At 38.4% G+C, this 18,076-nt stretch overlaps 1 protein-coding gene across 1 annotated transcript in view; it reads left to right on the top strand.

Annotated features, from left to right (window-relative positions):
• DCAF5 (DDB1 and CUL4 associated factor 5) overlaps positions 1–18,076 on the top strand; it is a 71,917-nt gene that overhangs the window by 38,470 nt on the left and 15,371 nt on the right. The window contains exon 7 of the mRNA XM_005522553.3: positions 10,948–11,014. Coding sequence (XP_005522610.1) covers positions 10,948–11,014 — 67 coding nt within the window. The remainder of the gene's footprint in view (positions 1–10,947; positions 11,015–18,076) is intronic.

Genomic DNA, 18,076 nt, shown 5'->3' on the forward strand with positions numbered 1-18,076 from the left:
ATTTTCTCAGTATTGTTTTTTTTAGTGCTCACAGATTGTGATAGGTACTCAAAAGGACTTGGAGCCAGAACTCCTGATGTGTCACTCTAGAGGGAAGCCTGCTACCAGCAGGCATGTAGTGATCTGTATACCACATCCTTTTCCTGGAGCATCTGAGATGCAAGTAGATTGAAACCTCTTGGCAAAGAATGATAGATCATTAATGCTTTAAGGTACAAAATGCAGGAAGACTCACTTTTGGGGTTTATTTTGAAGTTTAAGAACACATTATGAAATCCATATGTGATTTTGAGTTGTTGCAGGTGTTGTGGGTTGCAGCAAAGCTAAGTGACAGGTATCTTAGAGGATAAACAACTTTGTTTCTCTCTGTGGCTTTGCAGAGTATTGTTTTCCTCCAAAAGCGTTATTGTCCTAGCCCTTGTGAGCCTAATTTCAAAGTCAATTAGCAGTGTGTGTACATCTATACACACATATATATACACACAAGCATTTTTCCTAGAAATGCCACAATCATGCCTTTCTTGTTTCTTGCAACTACCAAAGCTTGAAAGACATTGTTTAGCTGTTATTTTATTTGCACCCATTTAAAACAACCTTCAATTGCTCCTCTCAGAACATTTTCTTTTGTCCTTGTCATTGCTGTAATGACCTAATTCACATGACACCAATTTTCCTACTCTTTGAAGAAGAGCTCTGATGTTTGATAAATAGGTTCAAAATGGTATGGTGTTTGCATTATCCAGAAGCTCACTTGAGTCATACATTTGTGAAAGAGAGGAAGGGTAAGATAGGCTGGGTGGATCAAGCATGACTCTCAGCTTCCCACTGCCTTTGTTGGCTGTAGAGATTTGTATGAGAATGTAATTTACTCATCCTTCTGGGCATCCAGGTCCAGAATTTTAGAAACAGTTTATTTATACACCCAAGTCCCGCTGACTTTAGTATGCACAAGTGTACAAATATTAAATGTGTGAGACTCTCTAGTCATGTCACAGTACTGGGTGAGTTTCTAGTCTTCTTGTCAGCATTAGAATTTAGGAAATGTTGATTAAATACTAAGGATTTTTAGTTGCTAGACTGGTACAGAAAATATCTTTTTGTATCTGAGGATACAGAAAGTATTGTAGGACTTTAAGTACTCAAATGTGGTTTTAAGTGTAGGAGCCTCAGAGGCTATAGTGATGGGCAACAGCAAAAAAACAAAAAGCCCAGAAGGAAACCACAAAAGACAACCACTCTCCAAACTAAAATAGTCCAAAAGGTTTTCTTGCTCAAGAATTGTTGCCTGTGTCACAATGATGAATGCTATCAGTTCATTCCTGTTTTTTCCCTGTGTAGATAATGTGAGGCTCTATAACACTTGTGGTTGTAAAATCAACTGTGTATTGCCTTGTTTAAAAAAGGCGGGGGTGGGGAGAAATAACTTGTACCCTGTGAATCAAACAAAAAGTGTCTTGACTCTGGCATGCCCTCAGACATTACATCACCACTCAGCCTTTTCTGTTGACATTACACTGGTACAGGAGAGTTTCAGGAATGCACTGCTCACGGTACTGCAGGGCTGCTCCAACTCCCTATAAAGTTACAGCCCTCATTATGTTGAAATCTGTGTTCTAAATAGCCCTGGTTAGGGACAAGCCAGCTTTTTGCAGGACAGAATTATTACATGAATGTAACACTTCCAAAAACAAGGTTAGCTGTGTAGGTGCCAGGGTCTTGTATGGCTGTATATTGCCTTTGTAAAGAAAGAGAAGTTTTCTTCAGTGGTGTTCTGTGTGTCATCTAATTTGAAGGTCATTTATAATGGGAAGTAGTGCTTATCAATGTATAGGTTTAAGAACTAGCAAGAAGAAAGGGAATTATTCTTTTAGAGAATATATTGTAAGTTTCCTGTGCATGGAAGACTTCCTAATGAGTAGTAGCTTATTGCAGTCAGCATTTCTTAATATATGAAAAGCGTTCAGTGTGCAAATATGTTGCTGTGCTTGGATAAAAAGAAAATCGATGTCTTACTCTGTCTTACATTTGGTTGCTTCCAAGAATTACTGATGACATTGTATTTTGGTTTTTGCTTTATCTAAATAGTAGTTTAAGTTCCAGCTGTATGCATAATACATTTATCTAGCAGTGAAATTATTTATTAATTTTTTTCCCCCTTGTTTTTGCTAGTTGACATTGGGAAATGCCTCTTCAGAGTCAAGGTCTTGACCGCAGGAGCTATAAGTTTGCTTTAACCCTTCTTGTTCTGATTGCCTCTTACCCCATTCCTAGTGCATCCTGCCAGCCCCATTTCCTGTCTCCCTTCTCTTGCATTCCTGTAAGCCCTTGGGAGAGTTTTTTAGACATCTGCACAGCAATACATAAGCCCAAAAGGACCCATACTGAAGCTAAATTCTGGTGGAGTTGAACTCAGACTCAGGAGACTTTGAATTTTGCAGGCTTTGTGTTCCTCATAGTACGTCACGGGAGATCTGTAGCTAGTAGTACCTCACATATGCTCAGGTAAACTTGTTGGTTTCTTAGTAATGTAATAGAAATATTTTCCCTGCCACAGAAATCCTTAGTAAGGATTACTAAGTTGCTTTTGTTCATTAATAAAATTCCTGTTATGGCCTTTCTGCATTACAAAAAGGCAGCTGTAAAAATGTTGATGGATTGTTCCCATTGATGCTTCTGTAAGCATTTGAAACTGTCCCACACAGAGTTGGCTGCTTGTAAGATTAGGCATTTAGGGAGTGGGAATACAAATTTTTGGCTTGGAAATTTATGTACTAGAAGCAATTCGTATTTCTCCAGTCTGCTGTGTCACAGCTTTACTTTTTCATGAGATAGGCATGCTTCTTACTGAGGAACAAAGCTTCTGTTGTTAAAAAGCCTTTTAGACTCACCTGTTTGATTGTCAGGCTGAGATGGAAAACTTTTAAGCTGTTTTTTGTGCCAGTTTCAGCCTCTTCAAAAACACTCTCAAAGAGTACAGGGTAGTATGTAAAGAGTACAGGCTGTTCTGGCTAGTGTGAAAAAAGATGTTTGTTTTCACAGTGTTGTGAGCCCTCTTTGAATTCATTAAATATTGAAATGGAGCCCCGTAATTTGTGCCCCAGAATTTATTATAAAGTAGAAGATAAAAAATTGTGTAGATACCTTGTAGGCAAATTCTTTTCTTAGCCATAAGTTTTCCAAAACACATCTCAGAGAAAGCTTCCCCAGTTATGTCTTCTCTTACTTTAGGTTTTTTCTTTGAAAGACAGGAATAAGAGGTTAGTATCTTGCGCAGGTGACTGCTCATTATTTTGTCATCTCCTGGTTAACTGCCTTGGAGAGAAGAATCTCTAGCTGGTGACAATGAGAGCTGCTACAAGGAGGCAGCCACCCTGACTGGGCTTGCAGTTTGAGCTCACTAATAAGGCAGTGTGCCCTTGAGGGGACATCCTGTACTTTCCTTGGGCTGTGCTGGCACCCATCTGACCCTATAGAATCTGGCTGAAATACATAAATGGCAATACTATATAATAGCATGACTCATAACAATTTGTATGAGGCTTTACTGCTGTAGCTGCTGAATCAGACCACTGCTGTTAGGGGTTCCAATGTTAGCACAAGACGTGTGGGTGGGAACAGCCCTGCTGAGGAAGTCAGCTAGTGATGATTACAGAAGTCTTTCAAGCTGTACTCAGTGGGAATTCTATACTAAACCCCTACATTTATCAACACCTGGATTCATCACCACAAAGGTACCAGCCTGACAGATCTGGTATTGCAAAGAAATGGAAATATTTGACTAAATGACTGTTGTCCTTAATTGTTTCGCCTTGTTGTTTCTTTGCCTGTTTCTTGATGCTTTTGGAATAGGAAAAAGTCTTTTCCTCCTCCATAGTTGTGTCCCCACTTTGTTTCCCATCTTAACAATAAAGATTAATTGAAAGTAAATCTGTGGGTTTTCTACCTGCAGGAAATTCAGACAACATGAAATTATGATAAAATTGTAAATTATCAGTCATTTTTAAAAATGGAAAAATAGCAGGGGAAGCTTTTTTTTATAAGATGTGTAGAGCAGTCTTGACAGCACAAGGAGGTCTGGAAGCATCTATAAATTTTTTTGTTTGGGTTCTGTCAAATACTTCTCATACAAAATGTAATGTATAACACTGTTTGTGGTTGTGGTTTTCATATTCATACATATATATATATACACACAATCACACACAAATATACATGTGTGTATGAGGAGAGCTTTCTAACACTTTGCTCCTTTTTGTTAATAGCTTGCTTATCCCCCTTGAAATAGTTCCATGAGAAGCAGATTGTCATGTTCACATTGGAATTTTTTTGGGTCAAGGATGACTTCCCTTCTGGGTTTCCTGATGTTTAGTTAGTAAGGTGTATCTATGGTACTGCTTTGTTTTTAGTGGCTACTTAGAAAGTATCTCTCTCCCCTTTGTGTGACAGCTGCCCTTTTGTAAAAGAATATTTCTGGACAATCCATAATTCTGGAATCTTCAGCTTCTTTATTAAATTTGAAATTGGCTGTTAGGCTTAGAAGTTCTTAGAGACAGAGAACTGTCACAAGGAACAAAATGACATAAGCCCTGTTTACTTAGGAAACCTTTCTTCCTTGTATAAATACACAGCTTTTATATTCTTCATGTAAATGGATTCCTTTTCCACAGCTGATCACTGTGAATTCCAGTCTCTTTTGAACAAACAATATTTTTCAGACTTCAGTGATGCTTCATGTCAAACTGTGATTTCCTCAATGCTTATCAGTGCATATTCCACCACTGAAGCAATGTGCAAGTCTTGAGGAACTAAGACTTGAGCCTAGCAGACTGCCCCAAACCAGATTCTTTATCTGCTGTTATAGAAAAAGAACCAAAAGTCTACACCTCACCCATTAATTGTGTTATGTTACAGGTAAAATAGAGGGCCTGTACATCCTGTCTCTTAAAGAATATATGCAAAGCACCAGCCTAACTGTTTCAAATTTGGATGCCTCTGTGCTTCTTCCCCAGCATGTGGGTTTTTTGCACTACTTGAAGAAGCTAAGGGACATTTTACTAAAACCCTGAGAAAAATTCTGTCTGGTCTGATCTTTTCTGCCCCAAGTTTCATTGGCCCCTCTGAAAAAAGGGCAGACATGCCCAAGTGAGTTGGAATTGAGATTTAAGAAGTCTCTTTCAAAGCTGTGAACAGAGCATGAAATTCGAGTCTGACAAGCATTTTCCTGCTAGTAACTTAGCAGTACTTACTTTTAAAATGGTTATAATTTCTGTGCCTTTATCTTTTGTTTGTGCAAAAGATGTATAATTATGTGGTGATGGTGCTTTATGATTTGTGCATTTAAGACAGGCTTCTACATTCTTCTTGTTCTCCCCTACATTAGTAGGGCCATTCAAGAGACTTACTGATACTTTTGGAAACAAGATCCATGTCTGCTAGTCCTTTATCTAGGGCCAAAAGCTCAAAAATCTGTCTGATATAGGTCATAAGTCATACAACATTTTATGGGAGCAGGAAATGTGAATATTGGAGACTAAAATAAGGTGTGATTTAGGTAAAATTTTATTGAAACAATCCATATTTAGTAGCACCTGAGGAAATGTAGCTTGTAGCTTGAAAACTGCTTTCAAGCTGGCAGTGCTATGAACAAAAAATAAATTCCCCAGAGTGGTAGTACTCTGCAAAATGCAATGCTAATGCTACTGTTACTAGACTACAGAAGCAGATTTGATCTGCATTTATTTATATCAACTGCTGTAATTTCCTTGGGGAGAGAGAGAAAATGAGAAGAGTTACAGTGGAATGAGTGGGGAGTGCTAGTCTGATGTAATTCTTTCAGATTCCTGATGGCGGTTCATTTTAAGCATTTTATGCCTACTTGAAACTCCAACTGAATTGGTGTTTTCTCCCAGGAGCAGACTTTAACCATGCCTGAGAGTTTTCTTCCTTCTAAGGCAAACTTCTGAATCAGCAGCTCATAGTCATCTGGAAGCCTTTTCCTGTCATTGTTGCTAACAGCTGGGCATAGAAGCTGACTCTGGCCTTCTAAAAAATTCCAGTGTTAACAGCAAGTGTTTTTTCTGTCTAATCTTGTATTTGTGTGAATATTGTAAATGTTGGTAATCTGAAGTCTTGGTCAAATACAGTAGAAAAAAAGGCAGACAATGAAACAGGTGGGTTTAATATTGGTCTGTTCCCCCCAAACATCTGAGCTCCTCATGCAGGGTCTGGTCTGATTCCTAACTCAGCACTGCAGTGGTTCTTGAGGTTTTGTTCAGCTTGAGTTTGTCTTTGGGGGGGAGAGTGGGAGGAGGACAGAGCTTGATGTCTTAGCTATTTAGTTGTCTCTGTGAATGCACATGTTTTTGCCTCCCCCTGGCTTGCCTCTGTGATTTGATTATCTGGGCTTTTGTTCTTTTAAGTGAGTGAATAGAAGGTACTCTGCTAGGAATCTATCCCCTCAGGACCAAAAATCCTTGTTCACAATTAAAGTGGAGTCTAACCATATGCAGGATGACTGTCTTTCATCTACCCTTTCTCAAGCCCTTCTATTTTTTTCTTTTCTGTTCCTTCATTTTAAAAAAGTCTACTCCATTCTCTCAGGATTTGAGCCTTACTAGCTAGAGTTTGGTGAATTTAACAGTAATTATTTCTTTGACTTTTCTAGCAGTAGGGACTGACTTTAGTTTTCTTAATCCTTATTCTACAACTGTGAACTATTTTAAACTATTGGCTTATTGTTGTATTAAAAATGAATATATCAAAGAAAAAAATCACAAATAGTCTTGTAAATGTCCTGTAAATGTAACTTCAATCCAGCTGTGGTCTCTAGAGGCCTTAGGTTCTGATAGTCTTGGGCAGAGAGTACTAGTTGGAATTGAGGGTTGTTTTCCAAATGTCATGCAGGTGACATCAGGTGTGATTCTGACTTTGGCAGCTTGGGTGTCCACCCTTGAAGCTTCATGTGGCCCATTGTTCTTGCAATGGCTTCAGTGATGAGGTTGTTCTTCTGAAAGTCTCTTAATCTTGACCAGAAAAGCTGGTTTCTACTTGTCAGACCCATATCACCTGGTCTTACAGAAAAAGACAAAAGGAATGCATTTGGGAATTCAATTCTATGTTGTGAGAACAGGAGGAAAACAAGTACCCCAAAGGTATCCTTACAGGTAAAGAGAGCAGCAAACAATGCTGGCTGCTACAGCAGTGGCAGTGTAATGGCAGAGATAGAAAGTACTTGGATATTTTGTGGAATATGATCAATTTATGCTGATTATTGACAGACCTAACCATCAAGATAAAATTTAATTTTTTTATATAAAAAGTTCACTACTCACAGCACATTGGTTACAACATCAAACTTGTGTACATGACTTTATCAGTTAATGCTTTTGGCATTTACTAATGGCTGTCTTGTGTCAAGATTAAAGCCATAAGTACTTTTTCAGCTCACATCCTGAGCTGAGCTTGTTCTGTGGCTGGACATAATTGCATTGCAGATGTTTAATTCATTCTTACTTATTTTCTCTTAATTCACTCCAGAATGCATTAGTCAAGTGTGTTTGATCCGTGCAAATGTCATTAGGCTTGAAAATGGTAATGAAGTGAAGGACTTCATGTTCCTTTTAAGTAGGTAGGATTGGATTGAATATTTCTGCCACTGGAGATACTCTAGAGCCTTCTGGACACATCCTAGGAAGTCAGTTCCTAGGTGGTCCTGCTTGAGCAGGTGGATTGGACCAGATGACTTCCAAAGGTCCCTTCCAGCCTCAGCCATTCTATGATTCTATAAATCATCTTAAGGTACTTTGTCAACTTCTTCCTTTAAATTCCCCAAATTATGACCACTTTAAGTTATGCAAGTCCATGTGCTGAACTGCAGATCCTGTCACTCTGGCCTGTCTTGCCTTTAGTACTTTGATGAACCTGTGATGTCTGATGGAGCATGAAGGTTTCAGGTGGGCATTTTCCTGACACTGTTCACTTCTCCCCTCCTCCTTCCCCTCCCCCTGTAACCCAAAGCCCAACCCTAATCCACCAAGACAATTATTTCCCTTTTTATGCTGGTAATCTTTGAAAAAAAATCAGTCAGAAGAGAGCTCTGGCAATCACCTGACTTTAGTTGCTTCTCAGAGCAGAGCATCTTCAAAGTCAGATCTGATTGCTCAGGGAATTGTTGAGGTAAATTTTGAGTTTGCAAGAGTGGAGATTCCATCATCTTTCTGGGGCTGAGTTGCAGTGTTTGTTATGCTCCTGAACTTGCTGTTCCTTTGTGCTCAGGAATTTCCCTTGCTGTGACTTGTGACTGTTGCTTCCTGGGTATCCACTGCATGCCTGTGAGAAGAGTCTGTCTCTGCCTGCTCAGTATTCCCTTGAAAAGTGGGAAATTGTTGAGGTCCACTCTGTCCCTTCCCTTTTGTCTAAATGAAACAAGTTCCCTTAGGTTTTCCCTGCAGATCATGGGCCTTCAGCTGCAGCAGCCCTCTTGTCCACTCTCTGTTTAATTTGTTAATATCATTATTGTATTGGGGGACCCAAGCCAGATACAATACCCCAGGTGTGGCTTCAAAAATGCCAGATAAGAGGAATAATCATTTGTTTTGACCTCCTGTTTACACTCTTGACAGTGCATCAAGTTGCTGTTACTACCCATCAATGCAAGGGCACTCTAAATTTTGCTATCTCCAAAGCAAGACAGAGCATACTGGGGTCAATGGTCTTTGCAGGTAGTACATTGCTCTGTGGGCAGTGACACATGAGATTTCCTGCACAATTGACCATTGAGTCTTACAGGATACACAGAGTGTTCCTCTGCAAATAATTTTTGGAAGCAGGTTTGAAGGTTCTCACATGCACTTCATTCCTGGCACGTACATAATGTGTTTTTTCTGTCCTGTGTACCTCATGCAGGATATCTGAAATCTGTCACTTTGGGGCCCTATCATTGTTGGTTTATGATATGTAAAAATAAATAAATAAAGGCATGGTCATAAATTCAAGATTTTCTAGGCGTTTTAGTTTAAAGTCTGTTTTTAGTCACATGTCCTTGGCAAACTAGTTGCTGCTTCAACAGCATAATTTGGTAATAAATTGTAACAATTGGCAACATCTCTATATAAATGAGACTTTTTTTTTCCACGCAGCCTTTCTTTAACAAAACATATTAGAGGTGCTTTCTTTCTAATTGCTGGGATGTTTCCTATATGAGCTCTAATCCTTGGAGTTTTGGCACAGAGGCTCAGCCTGCTGTGGGCTAACATTTATGAGCAGTCAAATGAAACGGGAAGCACATATTCCTGGCACCATCAGGTCGGTTTGGAAGGTAAATTGCCTAAGTGCTTGAACATGTTGGCTTATAGAAATAACTTTCTGACTTGGAAAGTGTGGGTTTGTGAGTGATTCTGTACTAGTGTGCACAAGCTTTTAAAGGAGCTTTTGTTTGATCAGTGCTTCTTACCTGTCAGAAAATGAACAGAATTGCATTCATGAGTGCTTACTCACATCCTGCGTTCTTAAAAATGAGGGGTAAAAAGAATGCTTGGATTATGATAGCAGGAAACCAGAGAAGGGATTTTAGTGGTTTGTTATTGCATTTTCATGAAGAGAAATATACAAACACTGCACTAATGGAATTAGCATTGCAAACAGAATTTATGCAAATGGATGGCCATTTTATTTTTTCTATGATAGTGTATATTTTTTATTTGCTTCTCAGTCATGTGTTATTCCAGAATTTGTCTCCTAACTGCTTTGGTGTTACTTTGTCTGATGATTTTATTTCCCTGAAGAATGAAAGGCAGAAACCAGTTATATTTGAGCCAAGCAAAACAGAATTTGTCTCTCATCAAAGGTCAGAAAAGGGACAAACTGGCTTCATTTCTTTACTTTTCTCCCTTTCCCCATACCTAATAATAATAATAAAATGTAAAACCCAGCTTCTTGACTGCACTGATTAAACTGCAGCCTAACATTAGTGGAGGGACAGAGATTTACACTGCCTACACCAGTATAACTGGAATTGGAATCTGCCATTGGTTCCACTACGTGTCATTTAATCTCTAATTTGGGAGAGAAATAAACTGTACTCCCTGTCATTTATTGGAGAATAAGTATTTGGAGGTAAGGCACAGTTTGTGGCCTCTTGGAACTGAGAGGCATAAGCTTTTTGCCACATCAAATGTCACCTGTCATTCCAGTGCATGCTTGTAGTGTATTAAGCTACTTTAAATTGCATATTGCCTGAAGTACTGCACAATAAAGAGATTGTTTATCATTTGTGCACTGCTGAAAAAGGGCAGCCTTCCATCTCTTCAGAGAAACTATGACCAGGAAAAAAATGAGTAGTGTGATAAATGTGAGGGGGCATGGGGGGGCTTTAAACCACTTGAGACTTGCTGACAGTGAATGTTTAGCTTTGTTTTTTGTTTAGTGTTCAAGATTATTCTCAGTGACTGACTTTTGATGGTCTTGGTAGACATGTCTGGCTTGATGAGTAATGGACATGCTTGTGTGTAATGGACATGGCAGCTCTCTTCCTAGGTAGGTGTTTGATGGAGTTTTCCTTGGTAGTTCAGGAGATTAGAAAAAACTATGAAAGTCTTGGACATCAAAAAAAGACCAGAGTTGCAGGTTGCAAAATAGAGTATGATCTAGATCTAGGCATACTTATATTAAAGCCAACCAAAATTCATAGCCTTATTTAGCAAAGCAAACATACATTTTGGGCAGTAGGCATTAGATATATGAAGTATGCTTTTGGTCCATTTGTGCATGCAACATTTTGGTGCTGGTACTTCATTCCCATTTAAATGTAAACAGATCAGTGAGGTGAAAAGAATGATGCAAATTATCCTTTCTTGCTCATTTTTGGTTTGGAGGAAGTAGATCAATATTAAAATAGCATAATTCAGGTGATACTTTATCATAAACTGCTTTTATTTTTATTCTTAACAGTACATCCTTTCGGGCTCTGATGACTTCAATTTGTATATGTGGAGGATTCCTCCAGATCCAGAAGCAGGTAAGTTTTGTTTTGTTTTAAATGGGGAAGGAAGAGTGGGGGTGCAGGTGTATGGCAAATACTAGACTGTTTTTTTAAAAAAAAATTGCTGTTCACACTCACACTGTGAATCTAGAGCAACTCTGAGGGAAGCTGGATAGAGAGAGTTTACAAATGCCTGATCCAGTGTCTGGGTAACAGTGACCAATGCCATTTGAATGTTTTATCATAATGATTTTCTATTTTTTTTTTCCCCTCTCATGTGATGATCATTCCTCCCATAATAAAGCTTGCAGCATGGAATGGTGCTGGATTCACAGGGTGCTCCTTACAGCTCCTGTGCATTGACCTCCTTTCCCCTCTCATTGCTCTTATACCAAAATCTTCCCCCTGATTTCCAGTGCAGAAGAGTTATGCTTTTTTACTTTCTGGGTGGAGGAGCACTATCAGCTGGTGGAAATGGCTGCTTTTGACTAATTTCTGACCCATTCCCATGCTGGGGCAGACATGGGAAGCAAACAGCAGTAGCACAGCTCTGTATGAAAGAGAGATATGTTAATGAAAAGCACCAGTGAGGGGGCAATGCAACAATCGAATTGTGAATGCCACTGTTGGTCAGAGTCTAATTTGATGTGGTCTAGCAGGGTGTAGGGTTTGGCAGTATGACACTCTAAGCCATGCAATGTCAGCATCTCTCTTATGTTGGAACAAGTCACTGCACTTGTAGAAGGGTGTTGAATTTTAATGGAAAGAGACAAGATGCAAAACTGTACTAGTGTTTTCATTTTCAGTGGCTCTGACTCTTTAAACTGTACCTTTCAGTGATATTAAGTACTACTGAGGGCTATCCTGTGGCCTCAGATGCTTTAAGCAATAGTGAGAGAAAATTACATGTTGTGTTAGAAGTAAAATGAAATTATTTTTTTTCATTTTCGAAAGTTGTTAATAACAGCTGTATAATCCACAGCTGAGAGGATGAATAGCCTTGGTTAATGGCAGGGTTTTGAGGAAAATGGCATTCTAATTTTGGGGGTTTTGCTTAGTTAACCAACATTTCATGTTGCAGTCCACAATCCTGAAGATAGTCCTGCTAAATATCAGTAGCTTGGCCTTCTATCTTTACATAGAGTTTATAGAGCTTTTCTTTTTGTGTGATTTTCTTTTACATTTGACACTGATTTACTACTATTTATGGATTTTTCCTCAGTTAAAACAAAGATTACATAAGTTAAAATTAGTTATTTTTTTGGAAGTTTTATTGTGTTGACTGTAGAATTGCTTTTTCTGCATGCGTCACCATACTGTCCTGACTTTGTAAAATCTGGATTTGAGATTTTCTTTATTTATTTTTCTTTTCTTTTTATGGCTGTGATGCTCTTGAAAACTTTTTTTCCCACACACCTCCATGTGGCAAACTTTTTATCTGGGACTTTTGCACAAGGATGCTAGCTAATACTTGTTGCATCTGTAAACAAAATATTAAGCAAAATAACCTGCTTTAGAGTAGTTGTTAAGTAAAACTCTGTAAAAAAGATACATGCTTTCAAAAATAGTTGCTATTTACAAATAGGTAATACATTTTGATCAAACAAATTTACAATTTTATATGTGATTTACCACAAAACAATGTCATATGTGTTTTTGTCACGTTTCTTGTCTCTGGTTCTTGTAACTTCAGGAAGGGTGTCAGTACACTTGCAACATTTCAGTTACAAAATTATTTACTTAATATCAATTGCCTTCAGTGGTTGCTTAACAAATCAGAAGCTCCAGGAGCAGGAATGTGTATGTCTTAATGTCTTGTAACTTGAACAGTTCTCCTTTTGAAATGTTTTAGCAAAACTCACAGGGTTTGTTTTGTTAGACCCAAAGGTCAGCTTCTGTGGCAAATAACTAATTTGGCATCCAGATCATCTCTGATAGGCTTATAGAAGTTTTTCTTGTCTTCCTTCAGCTCTTCTTGAAGAGTTGTGCCCATTTTGAATGTGTTGAAATGTCCTCTCTTAAATCTTGTCTTGCTGTTCAGAATAATTGCCAGAGAGATAGGTTGCTGCACTTACTTCTTGGAGAAATAGTCTTGCCATAGGGATGTAGAGACTTCGGAAAGCTTTTGCTTCAGTGGAAAACTCCTTGTTCTTGTGTTCTAGCTAAAATAGGAGTGCCTTTGGGTATGTGATCTGAGAGAGTGGAATGTGGTCTTTCACTTAAAATAGTGTGCAAACTAGACAGGATGATGTAATGTCCTGTACCGTTGGTTGGTATTTTAAATAAAAATATCTCTCTAACTGATTTCTGCCTTCCGGTTGAACTCAGACATTGTGTTGCTATAAATATTTGTGATACAACTCCCTTAAGTTGTATCAGTTATTTGAAAATAGGGAATTTTTTGCAAGCTTGTATCTTTTTAAACAGCTGCATCCTTAACAACAGCTCTGAAATTATTTTGTTTACGCATAGGTACACCAAGTACTGGTTATCCAATGGTTAGCAACATTAGTGAACAAAAGATGAAGAAAAGTGTGAAGGAATGTGCCAGTCAGACAGTTGCAAACATATTTCAAGTTGGAGAAATGTGGTTGCCTGTGCTGGTGTTTTTCCAAGAGAATAGGAGAAGTTCTGCTGTTTTATTTTTTTTCAGATAGTCATATTTTAGAAGTGTTCTTCCAGTAGGTTGCAATAAATCATTCCCATAATCAGCTGGAATCTGCAAGCTCTTTTGTTTGGTCTCATAATTAGTCAGGATTTTTGCTGCCTTTGGGAGAGGGAGGTATGTGAAAAAAGGTGTTTCCTGAATTGCTTAGGAAGCTATTCTGTTAAAGGGTTTTACTGACTGTCTCCCTCTATAGTCTTAGATTATTCTGAATAAGCCAGGATTTCCTATTCCAGAAGGTTGGTTACTTTTTTCCCTCCTTTTGTGGTTTCTTAAAGATGGAATAGTTTGCTTATTTTTCCACTTTCATCTCCATCCAGCTTTCCACTGTGCTTTAGAAGTAATTGCCAAATGTTTCATTAATTTGTTAGACAGTTTCTTCTTTAAAGTAATCCATGAAAGTATCGCAGTTTTTTTCAGAGGCAGCTTCTAGCAAAGTTAATACATAAGTCTGGCAGAAGAAAAGCAGTCTAAGTTGCCACAACTTTTACTTGACTCCAATGCAGGCTGGAAGTGAGAAGAGACATCAGTCCTACATGACTTGTCCAGCAAGCCTATTAATATTTAAGCACTTAAGATGTTATTAAACCTAACCAATAAACATGGTCTATTAGCTGGTAAAGAACCCCTGTTCAAGACAGAGCCTGACATGTCTTGTGGAGTATTAGAGGGTTTAGTAGACCAAAAGTTTTCAAAATGGAGTTTACATTCCTCACTCCCTATTCTGAATCATCTGTGCAACTCCTGCTTTTGAAATATTGCTCAAAGCTGCTATGTGAGGGATATGGTATTTATTTATGATTGAGAAGACAGCTGGGGATCCTTCAGTTCATGTGAGCAGGCTGTCACCAGGTTCTGGAAAACTTTACTAAATCAGAACAGCAAACTGCATTTCAAAACTTGTTAATTCTACCTTTGACTGTAACTGCAAGCAAGAAAGGGCCTGTCATTGTGGTCCAGTTACTAAACTAATTGCACAAATGCTCAGCAGAACTGATGCAATTTTTCTTCCTTTTTTTCCTCCTCCTTGCTCTTTGTAAATGCCAACACTTCTTCAGGCTTGAAGAATTCAGGAACAAATCTTTTCACAATACTTGAACAGGGCTATCTCATTGGAGACAGCTTGTAGTTTAAGTTTTCAAAGTTCTGGGCTGATAAATGAAGATGAATAAAAAATTATTAAATGTTACTTAATGTCTTTAGCTACTTTTGAGATATTTTATGTACGGGTACATATGCATATACATATATGTATATAGTTGGTTGAGGCAGGGGGAAGCCATCTGACCCAGTGGGGAGCATGCTCTGGAAGGTTCGTGGTGTTTAAATAAAATTATTTTTCTCAGGTGTGGTCTTGGGATATAGACTGTTTTACTTTTAGGACTAGTTTCTCTTTCTTCAGTCAGTGTTGACCGTATTGTGCTATGGAACAGTTGTTTGATTGACACAGTGAGAAAGTGCTGGGTCATTGTAGAAAAGGTTCTTGTATTAGGTGGAATTGGGACTGGTTTCTGTGTCATTTTTTGGATTGTAATAATACCACAGACCTGTGGAATGTACTGGCCAAGTGGCATCTATGAGAACACAAGGCAGCGTTGGGTGCTTTGTAGTGCTGTAGACAAGTGAAAGAAGATTCAGCATTGAGTGTTTCTCTCATCAGCCTTAGTGTGTTTAATATCTAATTCAGGAATAGGAAGCTGAAGATAACACTGAGCACTGGGAGAGGCTTTAATCCCCAGCAATTGGGCATCTAATTGTACCAAAGCTCCTTTCTCTTGGCTGTATTGAGAATGTTTGCAGCCACCAGTGCAAAAGAAATGCACAGTCAAGTACTTCCCACACTTCCATTAAAAAAACCCAAACCCAACCACAAAAAAGCAAGTACAGCTATTGGTTGTGAGATAATTTTGCTTACTTTATATCTGTTATGTTCAGAAGGCATAGTAGGTGGTGGTAATTTGCATTGTTCCAAAAAGATTGTGAAACCTGTTGCAACCTATGCCATTAAGCACACCAAAAAAGCAGTGTCTGTCAGACCTGGACGGGAACAGAGTGGAAAAGGTCTGCCAAAGTTTATTTCTATAGTAATTTTGTCTTAGCTTTCATATTGTTGTTCAGCTATAATGGTGATAACAACAGTGGGAGGATTGGGATAGATAAGGTATATGGCTGATATTTAGAAGCAACAAAAGAAGGGAGAAAATATACATCCAAAAATAGCCACTACAGCTTTCTGCATAGTCTTTAAATGTTTAAATATTACTTTTCTCTTTGGCTTTTGGAACCTCCACAGAGGTACAAGACCACTGTGGGGCTGGTTTGAGGCATAGGCCCGGCAAATGAGTTGATTGCCTGGAAGAGCACGTAGTCTGAGGCAGAGGCTGCTACCAGCTGACTGCTCTCTGTGCTTTCACTCGAGCTCTGTAAGGCCATGCTGATCCTTTCACCGTGCCTGGAAGCTGGAGAGGATAGTCAAAGGTGTCAAAGGAAGCAGTCTGCAAATGGAGTTGGAGCTGCCCTCTTCTGAGGGGACACTTTTGGTACTTCTGATGTCTCCTTTTACCATGCTAGGAGGAGAAGGAATCTTGGCCACCTCTTCCTGCTCTCACCCCATATTTGATGTGAGAATGACCAAAGTCAGTTTTGCTTGTGCTGTTGAGAAACATTTAGTAAGCCTGGCTGCTGCCAGATCTGGAGTCAGATTCCTGATCCCAGAAGAAGGTATGCTGCAGGGCCCTGTGCTCTCAGGGTGAAAGTGTTTCTGTTAAAATCTAACTTCTGTGCAGATTTCAGATCTCCTTAGGTCTCTGAGGAGCAAAGCCATCTACTGGCATCCATTGTATGAAACAAATACAGGTGTGTGAGTGTCCAGAGAGAGATCTTTAAGGTACCTAAAGAAAATCTGCTGCACTGAAGGCAGAGGCTCTTTATGCTGTGCATATTTGCTTGTATTGTGCTGTGCATTTGCTTTCCAAATTATGGTATCTCTCTTTGTTAGCACATCATGATCTCATAGGATTCAAATGCGAAGTAGTGGCCTACGATCTAAATGTTCCCTGGATTATTATTAATGAAAACTAAATTAATTTTAAATGAGCTACTACTGTAGCACCAAGTACTGCAGTGGAATGGTATGTTATGGCACACTGGCACCAGCTGCAAGTATCTGGTTCTTCTCAGGAGTTTTCAGCACTTTGAGTAATTCACAAGGCTTGTATGAAGTTATGCTTTAGTCTTTGTAACATCTTTCTACCTTATATGAACAAACAGTGGGATTTCTTTTCCAGTGTCCTAGATAGAAAAGACTTCTTAATGAGGTCATTTAATTCCTCTCTTACAGAGCCAGTGGAGGATAGTTCCTTATCCCAACAAGTTCCTCTGGCATTTTGACAGGTTTTTTAAGTGTTTGGAGTAATGCAGCTTCCATTAGTTTGGAGACTGTTCAACATTCTCACAGGATTTCTGCACTAGAACACTTCTCTTAGTAATCTATCACTTTTGCTTTTTCTTTATCCTTCAATTAATTTATTCTGGCTTTTTCTAGACACTGCTTTTTGTTGTAGAACTCATGCAGTTGAAGCCAGACTGGTGTCTAAATCTCTCATTCTTCTTTGTTACAAGTTACTAGAGTTTTTAGAATGAATTGGGATGTACCATACAGCATGTTTGCAATATGTCAAATGTCAGCTCATTCACATAAGTATTTACAAAACCACATAATTAAGTAGTAGCCTAACATTTAAAACATAAATTAATAAAGCAAACCAAGAAGAAATCACTTTGGCAGATTAGTAGACATCAACTACTTCAAAACATTGTATTAGTCCTTCCTCTGCACAGGAGCCTAGAGAGGCTTGTATTGCAGAGATATTCTTGTCAAACATGGATGGGAAATCTGTTTTAAAATATACATATTAGATTTAGCCTTTTATAAGTAATTTCTTTCAGCTAGTCAGATATCATAGTAGGATATTATTTAAAGGACTTTTTGAGATTTTGTATTGCTCTTCTTTGGAACACTTATTTGCAGGGTATAAATTAAGAATGATTTTCTTGACATTTCAATTTGATTATCAAATAAAAGCAGACCAAAAAAACCCCATTGACCAGCACAGCTAGAGCATTGAACCACCACTCAGGACTGCCTTTAAGCATGGCAATTTTTGGGTATTGCAAAATCAGCTAGAACATATCCATCTCTTCCTTCCAGTACTTAGAGGTTATAAAATTATAAGCCTTCTAAAATTGGCATAGTCAGCTTCTGAAGACTTTACAATTTATTTTTTTCTCTATTATTAATAACAGATATGTAAGCTAATGGCTTCTGTATGAACACTGCTTATATATTTTGGAGCTAGCTAAGAATATATAAAAACTGCTGTGCTTAAAGAGTTGCAGAACCCATGCATGCTGCTAAATTTAAAAGCAAATAA

This window comes from Pseudopodoces humilis, chromosome 7 (assembly GCF_049639895.1).
Source record: "Pseudopodoces humilis isolate 2021_Gansu_Grassland_sample_001 chromosome 7, ASM4963989v1, whole genome shotgun sequence".
Lineage (NCBI taxonomy): Eukaryota > Metazoa > Chordata > Aves > Passeriformes > Paridae > Pseudopodoces > Pseudopodoces humilis.